This window comes from Sphaerodactylus townsendi, linkage group LG01 (assembly GCF_021028975.2).
Source record: "Sphaerodactylus townsendi isolate TG3544 linkage group LG01, MPM_Stown_v2.3, whole genome shotgun sequence".
Taxonomy (NCBI): domain Eukaryota; kingdom Metazoa; phylum Chordata; class Lepidosauria; order Squamata; family Sphaerodactylidae; genus Sphaerodactylus; species Sphaerodactylus townsendi.
The window spans coordinates 86,135,707-86,152,436 of record NC_059425.1 but is presented as its reverse complement, the minus strand read 5'-3'; the positions used below and the strand labels follow the sequence as shown (position 1 = coordinate 86,152,436).

Genomic DNA, 16,730 nt, shown 5'->3' with positions numbered 1-16,730 from the left:
GCAAGCCCGTTCGCACGCAAGCGTGCGAGCAGGCCAAGCAGAGGGCCCTCCGCAGGGAGAGGCTGGCTCACGCGCGCGAGCCGCCTCTTCTTTCTCTGCCCCATTCACGCGCATGTCGTCCGGTCGCCGCCATGCTGGCCGTGGAAGCCCCGCCCATGCTGCCCTCCGACCCCTGGAGGTCGGAGGACAGTGTGGGCGGGGCTTCCACGGCCAGCAGGCTACCTATCGGAGACATCGTGAGAGGGCGGATGAATGGCGTATGGCTGCTTCCTCGGTGGCTGATTCTCACCAGCCGCTGCCGGGAAGACGCTTCCCCCCCAACAACAACCCTTTAAAGGGTTGTTGTTTAGGGCGGCCTGACGCCGCCCTGGGGGGGGGGAGCGCAGTCAGGTCGGCGCTGCTGCGTTGCAGCAGCGCCGCCTGTGCGAACGGCGGCCTGGGGGCGGCGTTTTTACCGGCCCCAGGCCGTCGTTTTTGGGCCGTGCGGAAACGGCCTTAGTTTTGGGGCAGCTCTCTAATCTTTTGAAAAATTGTAATTGAAATAGTTGAGATGAATGTGTAGATGATTTTATTATTGTAAAATCGATTGCTGTGAGCTGCTCTGAGACAGTCTTGATGGAGGAGGATGGGCTATAAATTTAATTAAAAAATTAACACTGCCTGTTAAGATTTCTGAAGAGAGATAAGCTAAAATAAAACTACACAAAATAAATAAATGTCACCTCTTCCTTATGTGACTTAAGCATGGAAGCTAGAGGACAAGGAGAAAAATGGGTAAAAAAGAAAGAGATAACATTGTCAGTAAAACTAGAAAACAAACTAAGAACTTGTGTGAACTTAAACGAGACTGGAGGAAATTTAAAAAATAAAAGATAAAAGCTTCAAATTCGGAACAGAGCCTTGAACGTCCTGTAGTATCGCATTAGAAACCAGAAGTTTAGTTCTGTGGGACTTTCCCAAAGGATCCATGGGTGACGAGGGGTGCAATTCCTCAGAATTTCATCCAAACAGAGCAGTACAAGCAAAACCTCAAACACTTAATACTTTAGGCATTTTTAAGCCTGATATTTTTAATTTACAGGAACTTTTTCTTGCCCCAAGTCATTAACTTTTCCACAGAAACATACCATTTTCATCTATGAAGACATGCATTGCATCCACTGGCAGCTCATCTTGTAGAGAAGCCTCAGGCCCACTTATGACTTGCAAGACAGAACTATCTTGCTGAGAAGTAACCCGGTAAATGATCTTCCTTTGCCTGGTGCCCTGGTAACTGGACAACAAAACATTTCAGAACTAATATTAGGAATAGACTTTCATCCTCCTTGTCCTCAACAAAATCAAAACAGAGAGGTTAAATAAAAGATTAATTCTTCAAACAACACACAACATCACAGGCAACAAAAATGTGAAGGAAATGGTTCTTACTGAGAAGTGATCTTGCCAGGCTCAGGACAATCTTGATTCTGAGCCTCTGAACTGTCCTGCTTAAAAGAACTATGTGCACAGTTTTGTTCTGATTCCAGGGTTACTTCCTTTTTTTCTGTTGTGCTGCCATCTAAAAGATGCATAGAAGAAGAAAGGTGGTTTTTGTACAAGTCAATAGAACCCCATATCTAATTCCTAATTTGGCTCCATCATGCAGATTATAAAATCTGCAAAACAGTTTGACCTAGGGATTGGGTAGATATTTCTGTACATCAGGGGGGAGGAACAAGAGCCCTGAAGTGCCAATCGTGAGCTGGCAGGGCTTGACAGACAGGACACCAAACAATAGTAGTCTGGAATAGGGAGCCCCAAGGGGGGAAACCCTTTTGAGAGGGATAAATGGGTCACAGAGGAGGCGGTCAGGGGGAATATAGTAATGAGATGGATGAGAAGTATGTAAGCATGTTGTAAACTGATTGCCATTAAAGCTTGCCTGCAGGAAACTACTAGCCTTACCGTGCATCTTTGCCTCATAACTGGCCCACCAGGGCCCCAGCCTACCTGGCAAGGACAACGGGGAAGGGAGATTACCACAACAGATTAAACTACTAGAATTGTTCAGGCATTTAAAATCAAAGGTGACATGTTTATTTTAAAAAAATATACACAAACATTTTTATAACTTCTGCTCTCACATACATGTACGCCTGTCTCCTTTTTTCTCCTCATTCCAATCCTTACTCCCTCCTTACACTCTATTATACCCATTCTTTCTACATCCCACCAACTTTCTGCAGTGCTGCCTTTGCCTGCTTACATGATATTGCCCAATTGTTCCGGCTAGCTGCCTGAGGGCTGTGATGGAATTGATTAAAGACAGCCAGCTAAAGTTAAATCCAGCAAAGACAAAGGTCCTGTGAATGAGCCAAAGAGGGCAGCCAGGAGTGTCAGTTGCCAACTCCTGATGGGGTGCAACTAGCTGAGACTCTGACCATCAAGAGTCTGGGCATGTTCCTTGATGCCTCCCTGGCAATGAAGACTCAGGTGAATCACTCTGTTTGCATGATGTTTTACCATCTCATCCTAGCAAAACAACTGGTACCCTATCAGTCCCAAATCGACTTGGCCACAGTGATCCATGCAATGGTCACCTCTACACTGGAATACTGCAACTCATCACTTCACCCTGGGGTACCCTTGGGCCTGCTCCAGAAATTGGTCCAGACTGCACTAGTAAGGGTTCTTACTGGAACTTCATGGTAGGCACATATTCAACTTGTGCTCCACAAGTCAAAAAGGTAATGGGGATGGGGGGGGGGGGGGGTCCTTTAAAAAAATAATTTCGCCACAAAAAGTATTTTTTGTAAGCTTTGACTTGTTGAGGCTTGCAATAAAATCTATATCAACCATGTGCAACATCAGGAGTATGTCATTCATTGATTTTTACATATGTATAAATTTACTTGATTTTTACATATGTATAAATTTACATATGTATAAATTTACTTACAAAAAAAAGTATTTTTTGTAAGCTTTGACTTGTTGAGGCTTGCAATAAAATCTATATCAACCATGTGCAACATCAGGAGTATGTCATTCATTGATTTTTACATATGTATAAATTTACTTGGCCACTGTGCTGGGATGCTGGACTGGATGGGTCACTGGTCTGGTCCAGCAGGGCTCTTCTTATGTTGTTCCTAAGGTAACTAGTATCCATATACGAGTATGTGGAAACCTCATAGATAAAGTAGGAAATAGTGAGAGGTGGATGATCATCTTTATTGCATTAATAAAAACAGTGATAGCTGCTACTGGCCTTGAGCAAGCAGTGGGACTAGATTTCACAGTACCAGAGGTAGGCCCTTTGCATTGTCACTGGGACCTAACTTAAGATGATGCTATTGCAGCAGCTGTGCAAAGAAATAAAACACTTCACTGATCACTTCTCTGCGTAACTCAGTTTTAAATATTCTATGCAACTTTTGGTACTGTAAAATTTTCCTTAGGAAAATTGTAACTACAGCTCAGTTACTTCCAGAGCTTGGCAAATCATGCATAGCACACCCATTCTACAGTCACACCATTAGTTACACATCAGTTACTGGATTTAGTTCAAAGTATTAGTTATCACCTGCAATGCCCATAATGGCCTTGAACCCACATAACTGGAGGACCCTGTGTTGCTGTAACCCATCATAAAGCTTCGCTCACCTGAGCAAAGCCTCCTGAAGGTGGTACTTTGCAAATAGTTATGATCAGCAGCTACCTGTTCAAAAGCATTCTCTGCTGTGGCTTCTACCATGTGGAAAAACCTACCTAAAGGGATTCCACAGAATATACAAAACAGAAATATTCAGGAGGACATTTCTGTAAAGGGACTAGAACTATAACATAACGAAATAGTTCAGTAGGGTACTTCTATGAGTGAATGGAATGTATTTTGTGGCAGTGTTTATTGTGTTTATTTTCTTGCTTTACTGCACTGTCTTCTATCCTTACAATCCAGTTTGTGAATTGTTTGTTACAGTATATTACACCTTAAAGCAGGTTATATTTGCATTTGGATTATGTTGCATGTCTACGTTGGCATTTATATTTTGTGTTCTGCCTTGATCTTAAATGTAAAAGACAGGCCATAAATAAATAAATACTAAGTTTATTCTTTGACATATAGTAGCATGAGCAGGTATTTCGGAATGGCAATTGGCCTTAATGCAATTAAAGCACCCCAGAAAATCCCTCACATGCATAGGAAAGTCAATAATGTTGAAAGCATGCAGCATACCTTCAGACAGGGCCTTGTCTTTTGCAGCTTCTGCTTTACAATCAGATGATGCCTTTGAGGTATTAATAGATTCCAGCAGCGAGACGAATTCCAAGAAATTAGATTCATTTGGCATCTGTCCTTCCTTAGCTTCCAGGTCAGATTTAGAGGTTGGTAAAAGTTTTTCCTTGTCACTGATTATTTCTGTGGAATTCTTACTCAAAAGGACATCTGTCCCACTGTCCACACTGAGCACACGAGCATGTCTCTTTTCATGAGCAGTTTTACAAGAAGGCAGGCCCAAGTTTTGTTGCCTTTCTTTCAAATGTACAGTTGTGTTTGTCAAATCCTCAGAGACATTTTCTGGAGACATACGTATTTCTGCATGACTATTTGTTGGTTTATCACTGTATTCCTTTTCAGCATGGTCTAGCTCACCAGATTCATAGCCAGAACATTGGTTGGATGATGCATCTACATTTAAATTCTCTGCTGTTCTTAAACTTTCACTTGCTTCTTGATAAGCATAGCCTCTGCTATCATCAGATAATTCAAAAGTAATAACAGGTATTCTCAATTGTTCGTTATTGTTATGCATACTGTGTTGATCCACTGCAGCAATGCCCGAGTCCAGGTTTGAACTGGACTTTTCAGTACTCAACATCTTCAGATGGAATGAACTTTCCAAATCACTAGTTGAATTTTGGGTACTACTCATAGTAATAACAATTTTAATTGGTTCATGAAGTGGAAGCATATCTCCTGGAACAGAATTGTCAACAAAGGCCACAGCTATCTCACTGTCCGAATCATCAACATAAGAACTTTCCACAGGACCATCATTCTTTTTGACTGCTACTACATTGCACTGTGGACAACTGCTTGTAATGCTGTCTTGGGCTGACACATCCAGTAATTTCTCTCTCTTAAAACATTTTGGGTTGCTTAAGTGCTCTGAAATGATGACAGAATTATCACTGTTCCAAGGTTCAAAGGAAAGGCCAGTTTTTAAAATGTCATACTGAGACAAGGAAAGATTTGGCAATTTTTTAACCAAACCTTTATCAAGAGCAGTATCATCCACTCCATTGCGGACAGGAAGCTGCATTTTCTCTTCCTTTTCGCTTGTATTACTGATAAATGTCTCCATAGCATTTGGCTTTGCCACTATTGCTGATGTAGTAGAACTTGACATAAGTGCCATAGAAGCTGTTAAAATATCTGCTTTGACAGAGGGTGATGTAGATGAATTTGGTTGGGCAGCCTGGTCTTCTAAAATTGTTACCCCTGATAAGAACAAAAACAAATGTAAGGTTATCCCAAATCAGCATGAAGTTCTGCCACTAAAGGCATTTCAGAGAATCCAAAGAACACTGCCATTAACATCAATAGGATGCTGCACAGTTTAATTACATCCCATTGCTTTCATATTTCTTATGACAGCACCCACTTCAAGATTTAATATCTATATAAAAAAACAGACTACTATGAATACAGGAAAATGTACACTCATATTTCATGCATGTAATAATGCACTAAACAAATTTTTACATCCCATCTACTTCCAAGGAGGTCCAGACAAAAGATATTGGGGGAATTCTATTTCAACAATGACAGCATAGTGTGTGACTGGCCTATGTTCATCCAGTGGCCTTACGGGGAAGTGGGCATTTGATTTTCAAGATTCTCCACTCAAAACTCTAACCACTGTATCATACTGACTTGTAGTGGTTTCAAAATCAAATGCAACAAGCTCAACCTGCTCTTGCGTAGTTCAGCTAAAGGTCTGAAATCTGTTAGGCAAGGCATGAGGTAATGATGTTGTTCTGTCAAAACAAAACACAAAGGAATCTGAGCACTTGGAGATATTTTATTCAGTTCAAAACTTTAAAATTTTAACTGATCCTAGTTCAGACATCCTGAACTACATAAGAAGTTCATTATCTCTGTAGACAATATACATATTAAACATCCAGTGTCATGCAATGCTTAGATTGTTGAACTACAGTCTGGGAGGCCCATTCTGCTGTAAAAGCTATTTGGGGCCTCGGGTTAGTCACTGTCTCTCAGAATAACATACCTCACATGGTTGTTGTGAGGATAAAATGGGGTAGGGGAAAATGAGGTCCACAGCTCTAATCCCCTTGAGGAAAGGGCAGGATAAAGATGCACAGAATAAGCATATGTTTCTTATTAAAAAGGCTTTAAAATTAATAGGGAAATGAATTCACATCTACAATTAAAATTACACACTTGGAAGAGTAAATTCCATTAAACTCAATGGGACTTACTTTCTGAGCAACAATACTCATTTGTCCTGTACAACTAAGAAATACAAGGCCTGGTGAGAGATCACAAACCATTTTAGGGCACAAATTAATTCCTACATTCTTACTTATAGACATGAGGAGAGGAAGACAGTTTGTACTGTTTAACAAAGCCTTGGAAACAGAGGGATAGACACGTTTCAATTGATTCACCAGTATAAATTAAATTAACCTATGTGGTGACATAATTCAGTTCATGAAAAAGACTCAATTCATGAAAAAGTCTGAATCAATTCAATACTTGGATAAAGTTCCGTCACAGAATTGTCTATAAATATGCTGTGAACGTTGAGAAACAATGCTTTCTTAGAACAGTACTTAATAACAGTAACAAAAAAGATACCTTTCAGATCTTCAATTGTTTCTTGTGCTGGCAACTCCTAAAATGAAGCACAAAGTTAGTATGATAAACAAATTTTCTATAAAATGTAAATCTAAGCACTGCACAGTGAGTTCAAGTCTCACCCCATTAAAATCAAGGGCAAGAAATTTGTAACTGTTGAATGTAATGACTATATCCAATGTTCATCATCTTATAGGTATAACAGTACATTTACTTGTTTACTCTGCACACAGTGAAGGAAGCAGGTTATGGACCAAAAACTAAATGCCCTCTTCCACTTGTCTAACAAATCATCAGTTTTGTCAGAGAATGTAGCACTGACCAGGGGATCAAGAACACAGAATTTGAACCTTTTAATCATTATACAAAAGGTATACTAACCAGTATTCCTGAAGAATGATGTGACAGTATAGCCTGAACTTTCACATTGCTGTGTACAGTAGGCGTTGAACCATTACGTCTGAGCTCTTCAAAAGCATCATTGTCCCCCATGTTATTGCTATTAAGAATGATACAGGGGTGGAAAGTCAGTAATGTTTATTCTTTCTAATAGTTAGCAATGGTTTCATTCTGTCAAAAAGCTGATAGTCACACCAACTGTTCTGGGGGGGATAATTTATCCCACTCTTAATAAGCAGTTCATCCTAACATAAATTTTCCAACAGAGGGACTTGCACATAGCTCTCTTAATTAGATTGAGGAGGGACCACATACACTTGTCCTCACATTGCTCAACATCAAGGAAATAATATGCATGTAGAAATCTCCTACAGCATGTGCATGTCCTGCAGAACACCAGGAATGACTGTACACAGTAGGGAAGAAAGCTTACCTAAGATTTATATGACGAATTGCATTATGTCTTTTAGTGCCTTTATTTTGCTTTTCTTCCCTCCAAGAGACTTGCTGTTGAATTACTTCTCCTTTGTCAAACATAACATGCAGGCGATAACTGACCACCTTGATTATTGTGAAAAATAAAGTCACAGAACTGCAGTAGATAAAAGCTGTGATGGTATTTGGAGGGAATGCCTAGAAATGGGGATAATAAAATGACAGTGCAATTAAGCTACTGTTTACCAAGAAGATGTCATCTGTTGCATCAATGTTAACTTGTGACAAGATCAATCAATGCTAATGCTGTTATTCCTAGAAATTATAATCATATTATGTTTAAATAGGCTGTATTCAAAGAAAAACAAGAATGAGCCAGAAAATTCTTTCTCCACACAGTTCACAGTTTACTGTGACATCCATACTGCAGTTGAAATAACAAGCTATGGTTTGTTCTCTTAGGATTCCCATCCAGATTTAGAACCCCAGTTCATAGGCAAGAAGACACAACACTGCTTCTCTTTTTACCATGCTAGATGCCACAACAACTTACAGTTAGTTCCAACCAAGGAGGCATGAACCCAGGAGTTCCTTCCTTAGCACATTTTTCTCATCATAATATTTGCATGCATGCACAGTGCTGTTCCTGAGTGTTCAAGGCACATGACATTATTTAGTCACTGTTATGCCATTATACAGTAAGCTATCATTAGACTAAGATCTTGGAGACCTAGGAGGAAATCCCTCCTCTGTCCTAATAGCTTTCTGGGTGATGTTCCAAGGCTGTGGCAAGGATAAAGTGAAGGGACAATAGTGAAGTCTGCCCTGAGTTCCTTGGAGTAACCATGAGATTAAAATGTACTAAATAAAAAAGCAAACCCAATGGTATTCTAGCATTACAGAGATCAGAGTACAGATGGAAGGCTTAAAGACAAAGATGTGCCTAAAGTTACTCTGTAAACTTTTGGCTGAGTAAAACATAAAACAGAGTTTCCTGACACACAGCCCAATCTTTTAGCCATGACACTACACTAGTTACTGGTTATTAATGTGTCACTTTACAATAGTGTCACACCTATTGTGTTAACTCTTCCAAAATTAAGTATGTCATTTCCTCATTCTTAAATATTGTAAGATATTAAAACTGTATGGTCAGGATCCAGACAGTTTGCAATGTTTACACCATGCCTAGCCCAGGAGTTTCAGACATGCTCTTTGAAGGATTTTTTCTTTACATTTTTTTGTTTGAATGGAAGCCAAATTGCTTTAGAAACTCTCTAAAACATAAAATGAGGTTTGAAATAGGAAATGTTGTAGATGCCCAAAGTCTTCTTGGGCAGTTATATACTTCTTTGGTTTTGAGCCTGTGTTTATGCAATATATAACCAACCTGTAATTAGATAATTCTCATTCTACAGTTTGGTTCAAGTTTCTTTTGTCAGATAAGATTCAGATTTCTATTATTTTTGCTAAGAGTATTGTTCTTGGACCAAGGAGACGAGGGTCTATGACATAGGACCAGCAATAATTTGATTTACATGAATGTTAATGCCACTAATTTGATTTATATGTAACATACCAGCGACCAACCCTGGATTAACCATTAAGCAAAATAAGCATGTGCTTAGGGTTTCAAGTAAAGAGAGCCCCATAGAGGTTTTTCCTCCTTATCTCTGCTAAATGTTGAAGCAGATTTATTACATCAGATTAATTTTGAGAATATGATCAAAGATTTTGTAGGTGAAGGGGCTTCCCGCCCAGAGGGAAAGGAAGCAGCAAAGGTGACCCTGCCCACTGGGGGGCGGGGAAGGGAAGTGGTGAAGGCGCCCCTCCACCTGCTTCCCTTCTTCTCCAAGTGGGCTGCCCGCTCAGTGGGAAGGGAAACAGTGAAGGCGCCCCTCCACCCTTCTCCTAGAGCAGTGGTGGCGAACCTATGGCACGGGTGTGGGCACGCGTGCACAAAGTTCGTCATGCGGGGGGGCGGAAAATCACCCCCCCCACACACACACATCTAGGCTGGCCTGAACACGATCCTTTACCTGGGAGTAAGCTCGGTTGCTGGCAATGGGGCTTGCTTCTGAGTAAACCCTCCTAGAGTCGTGATTCACCTATTCGAAGAGTTGTATGGTTGCTTCACCAAGTTTACTCCTGAGTAACGCGCACCTTGGAGCCAACCATTTTTTCTAAACTAAAACATCAGTGTTTGGGTTAAATTGCCGTGTTGGCACTTTGCGATAAATAAGCGGGTTTTGGGTTGCAATTTGGGCACTCGGTCTCGAAAAGGTTTGCCATCACTGTCCTAGAGGGCTTCCCACCCCTCTCGAGCCGCCAGTGCAGGGACAGGTAGCCTGCCGGCTTCTCTTAGCGTCCCCGCACCAAAGGTGTTGCAAGGGACGGGGGAAAGTCAGCCGGCTTCCCTTCCCGCCCCTCTTGCGCTGCCGGTCCAGGGACGGGGAGCCTGCCGGCTTCTCTTGGCGTCCCTGCACGGGAGGTGTTGCAAAGGGGGGTGGGGGGGTCAGCCGGCTTCTCTTCCCGCCCCTCTCGAGCCGCTGGTCCAGTGCTGCAGGGCAGAGAAGAGGGGCTGGCTGAAGCAGATGGCTTCTCTTCCCTGCCCAGCAGCCCTGGCGGACAGAAACCCCCGCCGGCTCACGTAAGTAGGGGGAGGGAGGTTAATGGGGGGGGGGGGGCGCTCCGCGGCTCGTGGGGCGCCACGCCACGCTGTGCTGCATGGGAGCGCCCGGAGGGGGTTTTCTCTGGGCGCCATGTGGCCCCCATAGGCCTCTGCCTAGACGATGCTGCTCTCTCTCTGCACAGTGGTCTCGCTCTTCCTAAACGGCCGGGCTTCCCCTCTCACCAGGTGCAGCGCCATGGGCAGCAGTAAGAAGAAAAGCCATAAATAGAGATGGAAGCTGTTAGTGAATTTGCTGAGCTCCGGGTCGTGGTACCAGCCTCCTGTCAGCGCTGCCCACACGCCCTGCCGAAGAAGCTGCACGGCCTGAGACACCATCGCCACTGCCGGCAGCCGCAGCCACCCTCCGCCTCCGGGCCGCTCTCCACCGCGCTGCTCCTTTCGCCCGCCGTCGCCGCCGCCACTAAGCGACTTCCTGAAGGAGGACACGGAGACCTCTTATGCCGGATGATCGAAGGAGTTTCCCATCATGCTTCAGGGCGCCTTGGGTAGCAACGGCCTCTGCGGCGACCACCGGAATGATGAAAACAGGAGGAGCCCCGCTCAGCTCCGCCCCCCATGCCTTTTACTATAGGCTGCAGTACTGGAATACCTACGTGTGGCACCTTTTACTTTATTTACTTTATTCTCTTTTGGCTGTGCTCTCGTCTGACGGTCAATGATTGGTTCTGGGCATTCCATCCCATTTACCTGTTTATGCTTGAATTGTGACTCATGCCCTAAACTCTTCTGATTCATAGTATTATACATTCACCCCGTCTCCAAGGAGTTCCTTTTCCATTTTACAGTGCAATCCTATGCAGAGTTATGCCAGTCTAAACCCATTGAAATGGATGGGATTAGACAGGTATAACTTTAGTTTGGACTGTTCTGTGGGGTAAATATACATGAATCACAGCTCTACACTATGGCTTTCCCATCTTAAAATTTGTCCCTCCTTCATAGCTTAGTTCTTCAGTTTTCTCCTGGCTTTCTGCAGGCTAAATAAAACTGAATTATTCGGGAGGCTGTTTTATATACAGGTAGCGAAGGCCCTGATCTGGATAGCCCAGGCTAATCAGATCTCATCAAATCTCAAAAGCTAAGCAGGGTCGACTTGTCAAGTATTTGGATGGGAGATCTCCAAGGAATACCAGAGTCATGAATCAGAGACAAGCAATGGGAAGCAACCTCTGAATGTCTCTTGCCTTGAAAACCAGGCAAGATCCATAAGTCGGATGTGACTGTGAAAACCATAAGTCAGATGTGACTTCACAGCAAAAAATAAAATAAAAAATAGGGCTATACTGTAAGAAGAGGTTTCAGAAAGAAGGAACTTGTTGGTCTGTTTGATGCTTTTGTACTGTATATAGTATACACTGTTGCATTATGTAGGATCCTGCTAATTTTTGCGTAGTTTAACTTCTCAGGTTAATAGTTAAACTTCAGGTCCATTTTTAGATTTCTGCTTGTTTAAAGATTTTTGTTACTGCTTTGTTTACTGGATTTCCCATCTTGTTGACTGGATTTAACTTATGCTGCTTAATCCAGTGGTGGCGAACCTTTGGCACTCCAGATGGCACTCCAATTGACCATGCTAGCAGGGGCTGATGGGAATTGTAGTCCATAACATCTGGAGTGCCAAAGGTTCGCCACCATGGGAATCAATCCATTTTGAGCCTTGGTATGAAAGATGGACTATAAATAACATAAATAAATAAATCACTCAAGGACATTTACCCCTCCATATTCAGTTCAATCAATCGCTCCTCTTTGTAGACACCAACTTACAAATTGTAAGAACAAAATCAGCAATGTTAGCCTGCTTCTGTCACAAGCTTTTATAGGCTGTTATCGGCCCATACATTGCTAAGTGATGTACAACAAATGTCTATTGTGAATGCAATGCAAAGTAGATTATGGCATAATAAAATAATGTAAATTGAGACTTGAGAATTCCCAAAAGGGTGCAAATAGTAAGGTCCACTAACAATCTCTTCTGGGACTTGTGCTATTTCATTTACTCATAACTTATTTGGAATTGGGATAAACAGTGAGATAAATTTGCAGTTGACACCAAATTATTCAGAATGCTGAAAAATTAAATGAACTGTGAATCTCCCCAAACTGAACAAATGAGCAAGAACATAGCAAATGAAATTTAGTTTAGATAATGTCAAGTGGTGCACATTGCAAGGGAAAATCCTTACTTCAGCAACCAGGAAAGACATTTGAGGTTAAGACAGCTTAACAAAAATGTTCCTACTTAATGTGCAGTATTGGTGAACAATGCAAATTCCATGCTACAGATTATTGGGGGAAATGTTAGTCTAAGGCCTTTTACATAAATCTATGATGCAGTTGCATGTGGAATATATTATACAATGAAAAGACACACAAATGGAGCACTTTCACTACAAGGAAAGGTGAATATATTGGAGGATGTTTTACACAATTTACAACTTAAAGAATTCACGTCCACTAGATGCATGACTTGAGTTCAGATGGTCTTCAAAGAGGAATTCGACAAATTCATGACTCAAGCACAGATCAGCAGTAATTACCCTTGATGACCAAATGGAACCTCCATGTTCAAAGGCCACTAAATGCCATTTGTTGGGTGGGGTGGGGAGGGAATTATGAGGGACAGCTATCGCCTTCATGCCCTGTTGTGGGTTTCCTAGCACCGTGGGAAAGAGGAACCAATACCAAATTTTATTTATTTATTTATTTATTTACATTTATACTCCACCAGATCTCTACAACTCAAGGCAGCTTACAATAAAAACAATCCAAAAATATAATAAATATGCCATAAACATTTTAAAAGCATAAATACATACATTTAAAAGCAAGTACAAAGATGATGTAAAAACAGTCCAACATGGGAACACATAAAAAACAAAACCAGAGTGCATATGCCCCATCTAAATTCCACATCAGAATGAGGACCGGGGATGATTTTTAAAAAGAAGAAAAGTCTGGCTGGCTCGACAGAGAAGGCATGGTGGAACAGCTCTGTTTACAGGCCCTGCGGAATTGCGACAAACAAGGAGAGATGGAGAACCTCACCATTCAAGGTTGGCAGCCGGAAATTCCCCAGCCAATCCATCCAACCTCGGGGCAGTGACAAAGAGAGGGGGAATAATGCACATTCAATCCACTTTCATAATAGTTTGAAAATAGATTTTGCTATTTCTCACAGTAAAATCCAGCTTCAAAGTGCATTGAAAGTGGATTGAAAGTGGATTTTTCTGCATGTGCGAAAGAGGCTCATGTTGTTCTGCTCTCATAATTGTCGTGAGCCCCACACTTCAGTATTAAATAAATGATGGTAATATTCTAGTGCATAGGTCTCCAAAGCACAATTTGTGGCCCACATCCAGACTGCCAATGATGTAATCTGGCCCACAGCCACTTGCCCTCCTTGCCTCTTTCTCCTCCTCCCCTGTCTCTGCCTTGGCACAGTTGGCAGCAGGGAGAAATCCATTCAATAGTGGGCTTGGCCTGGTTAGATCTAGTTTTAAACTGCAGGCTCTGCCTCCAAAGTCCACATGACTTCAGAGACAGAAATTCAGAGGTGGAGCCAGCAATATAAAGCTAGACCCAGCCAGGTTGAGCCCACAGTACAATGCTTGGCCCTCAGATATTTATAAAATATATGATATGGCCTTCAAACTGAAAAGTTCTGAGACCCCTGTTCCAGTGTATATAGATATAACAGTTTGATAAAAGAAATACAAAACCCAGATTAAATTTGAGTATGTACTTTAAAATATATCCACTAGGTGGTGCAATCAAATAATTTTTCCGTTTGTCACTTGGAATAGTTGCTCCTGCTTAGTTCCACTGGTTTCTACCCACAACTCAGGATAGTATACTATGCATAGTTTCTTCCCCAAGGCAAACGCCTGTAGTTCTAGCCTATCCTCTTTTACCCCCATTACCACGATTCATCTTTCCAATAAGTCAGTTGATGGAATTTTGTACATTCCAAACTTACAGCACAATTCAGTTCAGGAAGGCGGAAGAGAGCATTGCAGCAGCCAGAGTTGGAGGGATATGATGAAGTATGAATCAAAACTCAAATGTAATTTTATTGGATCTATTTGCAATAGAATAACACATACACTGAAAAATCCTTGAACACATACAATGAAATATACAGGATAACACTAACAAGATCCCACGTACAAACTCAGTTTAATAATCTTCTTCAGACTGAATGAACACTGAGGACCATGTCCATACAATCATACAATAGAGAAGACAAGAAGAATCTCTTGATAGTAGTGGGTTTTACATGCTGTGTTGCCATGGTCTGGTAGATTCTTGTTCCTAACGTTTTGCCTCCATCTATGGCTGGCATCTTCAGAGGTGTATCACAGAGAGAAGTCTGTTATACACTGTGTCTAGACTTTTCGTATAACAGACTTCCTTCTGTGATATCGGTACACCTCTGAAGATGCCAGCCACAGATGCAGGTGAAACTTAGGAACAAGATCCACCAGACCACAGCCACACAGCCCGGAAAACCCACCACAACCAGTTGAATCTGGCCGCGAAAGTCTTTGACAAATCTTTTGATAGTCTATGCATGTGTGACAAAAATTGTAGACGTCATAATAATACAATACTGAAGAGAAGTTATATGTTTGCAGTAATCTGCAATATCAATTGCACATTCATATTATACCATGGATTTCATATTGAACCCCTTCCAGTCCGGTTTCCACGCTGGACACGAGACAGGGACGGTTTTGGTGGCTGTCATGGATGAACTCTGACTCCAGGAAGATCAAGGCACTGCTGGTGTTGTTAGACCACGATCTTCTGGTCTGCCGCCTTGCCGAGATCAGAGTTCGCAGGACAGTCTTAAATTGGCTGTCCTTGTTTCTCTGAGACCAGGGTTGGCAGGTAATGTCGGGGGGAAAGAACTCCGAACAGTGCCCCATAATATGCGGAGTGCCGCAGGGAGCGATCCTCTTCCTGATGTTGTTTAACTTCTACATGCACCCCCTAGCTGGTCTTGTTCAGAGTTTTGGGGCAGAGGCAGAGCAAGGGGAAACTGTGCCTGGGGTGCCCATGTGCCCTGCACCCCTGCCACAGCCCAACCATGCCTCCACCAGGGCTCCACCTGGGGCATTACACACCCCTGCCCCGTGGGCACTACACCACCGGGCTGCGGTGTCACCAATATGTGGCTGACACCCAGCTTGTGTTCACGATGGTAGGTCGCCCAGCTTCTGCGCCTGGAGCTCTGGAGCTCTGTTTAGAAACCATGGTTGGATGGTTGAGTGAGAGTAAACTGAAGCTGAATCCAGGGAACATGGAGGTTCTGTGGGTGGGACGGGGGAGAGACCATTTAACTTTTGCCTGCCTACGCTTGATGGCGAGGCCTCATAATTGGCCTTGTCAGTCAAAAGCCTGGGGGTGACCCTGGACTCAGCATTATCGCTTGAGGCCCAAAACTACCCAGGTGACATTCTATCATCTGCGTCAGGCACAGCAACTGGCTCCGTCCCTTTCCCATTCTGATCTGGCCACAGTAATTCATGCAACGGTCACCTCTAGACTGGATTATTGTAACTCGCTCTACACTGGCTTCCCTTTGTCTGTGACCCAGAAACTTAAACTCATTCAGCATTCAGCAGCCAGGCTCTTCTCTGGTACACTTAGGCCCCTTCTGCACATGCAGAATAATGCACTTTCAATCCACTTTCACAACTGTTTGCAAGTGGATTTTGCTATTCCACACAGTAAAATCCAGCTTCAAAGTGCATTGAAAGTGCATTATTCTGCATATGCGGAAGGGGCCTTAGTGGAGCCCAGATTATGCCAGTTCTGTACCATCTGTACTGGCTGCCGATCGAGTTCCAGATCATATTCAAAGTGTTGGTGTTAACATATAAGGCTGTGAGTGGTCATGGACCTACATACCTGCAGGACCGCCTCTCCCTATATTGCCCCATTAGGCCCCTCCGCTTATTGGAGTGGAACCCTGGCCCAGGGAGGCTCAGCTGGTCTCTACATGGGCCAGGGCTTTTTGAGCCCTGGCCCCGATCTGGTGGAATAAGCTCCCCAATGAAATCAGGGCCCTGTGGGACTTGAATGAGTTCCGCAGGGCCTGCAAGGCGGAGCTCTCCACCAGGCTTTTCCATCTGGTCAGCCGCCCTGACCCCGATCATGCTTGGCCTCCAGTGTGCGCTATGGCGGCGGGGGGGGGGGGGGAATGGACTGAGCCACCATCTGAAATTTGTTTTTATTGTACTGTTTTAATCTGATTTACATTAATTAATTGACTTAATTATGGGGTTTACTATGTATAATTGTGGTTGTTTGCCACCCTGAGATCTGCCCTAC

At 42.9% G+C, this 16,730-nt stretch overlaps 1 protein-coding gene across 2 annotated transcripts in view; it reads right to left on the bottom strand.

Annotated features, from left to right (window-relative positions):
* Nucleotides 1–10,706, bottom strand: part of PCNX2 (pecanex 2) — a 163,090-nt gene extending 152,384 nt beyond the window's left edge. For both annotated transcript variants that reach the window (XM_048486072.1, XM_048486079.1), the window contains exons 1-7: nucleotides 10,554–10,706; nucleotides 7,698–7,897; nucleotides 7,247–7,364; nucleotides 6,866–6,902; nucleotides 4,217–5,482; nucleotides 1,429–1,558; nucleotides 1,128–1,273 (exon numbers count right to left, since the gene is read on the bottom strand). In XM_048486072.1, coding sequence (XP_048342029.1) covers nucleotides 1,128–1,273; nucleotides 1,429–1,558; nucleotides 4,217–5,482; nucleotides 6,866–6,902; nucleotides 7,247–7,364; nucleotides 7,698–7,897; nucleotides 10,554–10,706 — 2,050 coding nt within the window. The remainder of the gene's footprint in view (nucleotides 1–1,127; nucleotides 1,274–1,428; nucleotides 1,559–4,216; nucleotides 5,483–6,865; nucleotides 6,903–7,246; nucleotides 7,365–7,697; nucleotides 7,898–10,553) is intronic.
* Between the last annotated feature and the right edge of the window lie 6,024 nt (nucleotides 10,707–16,730).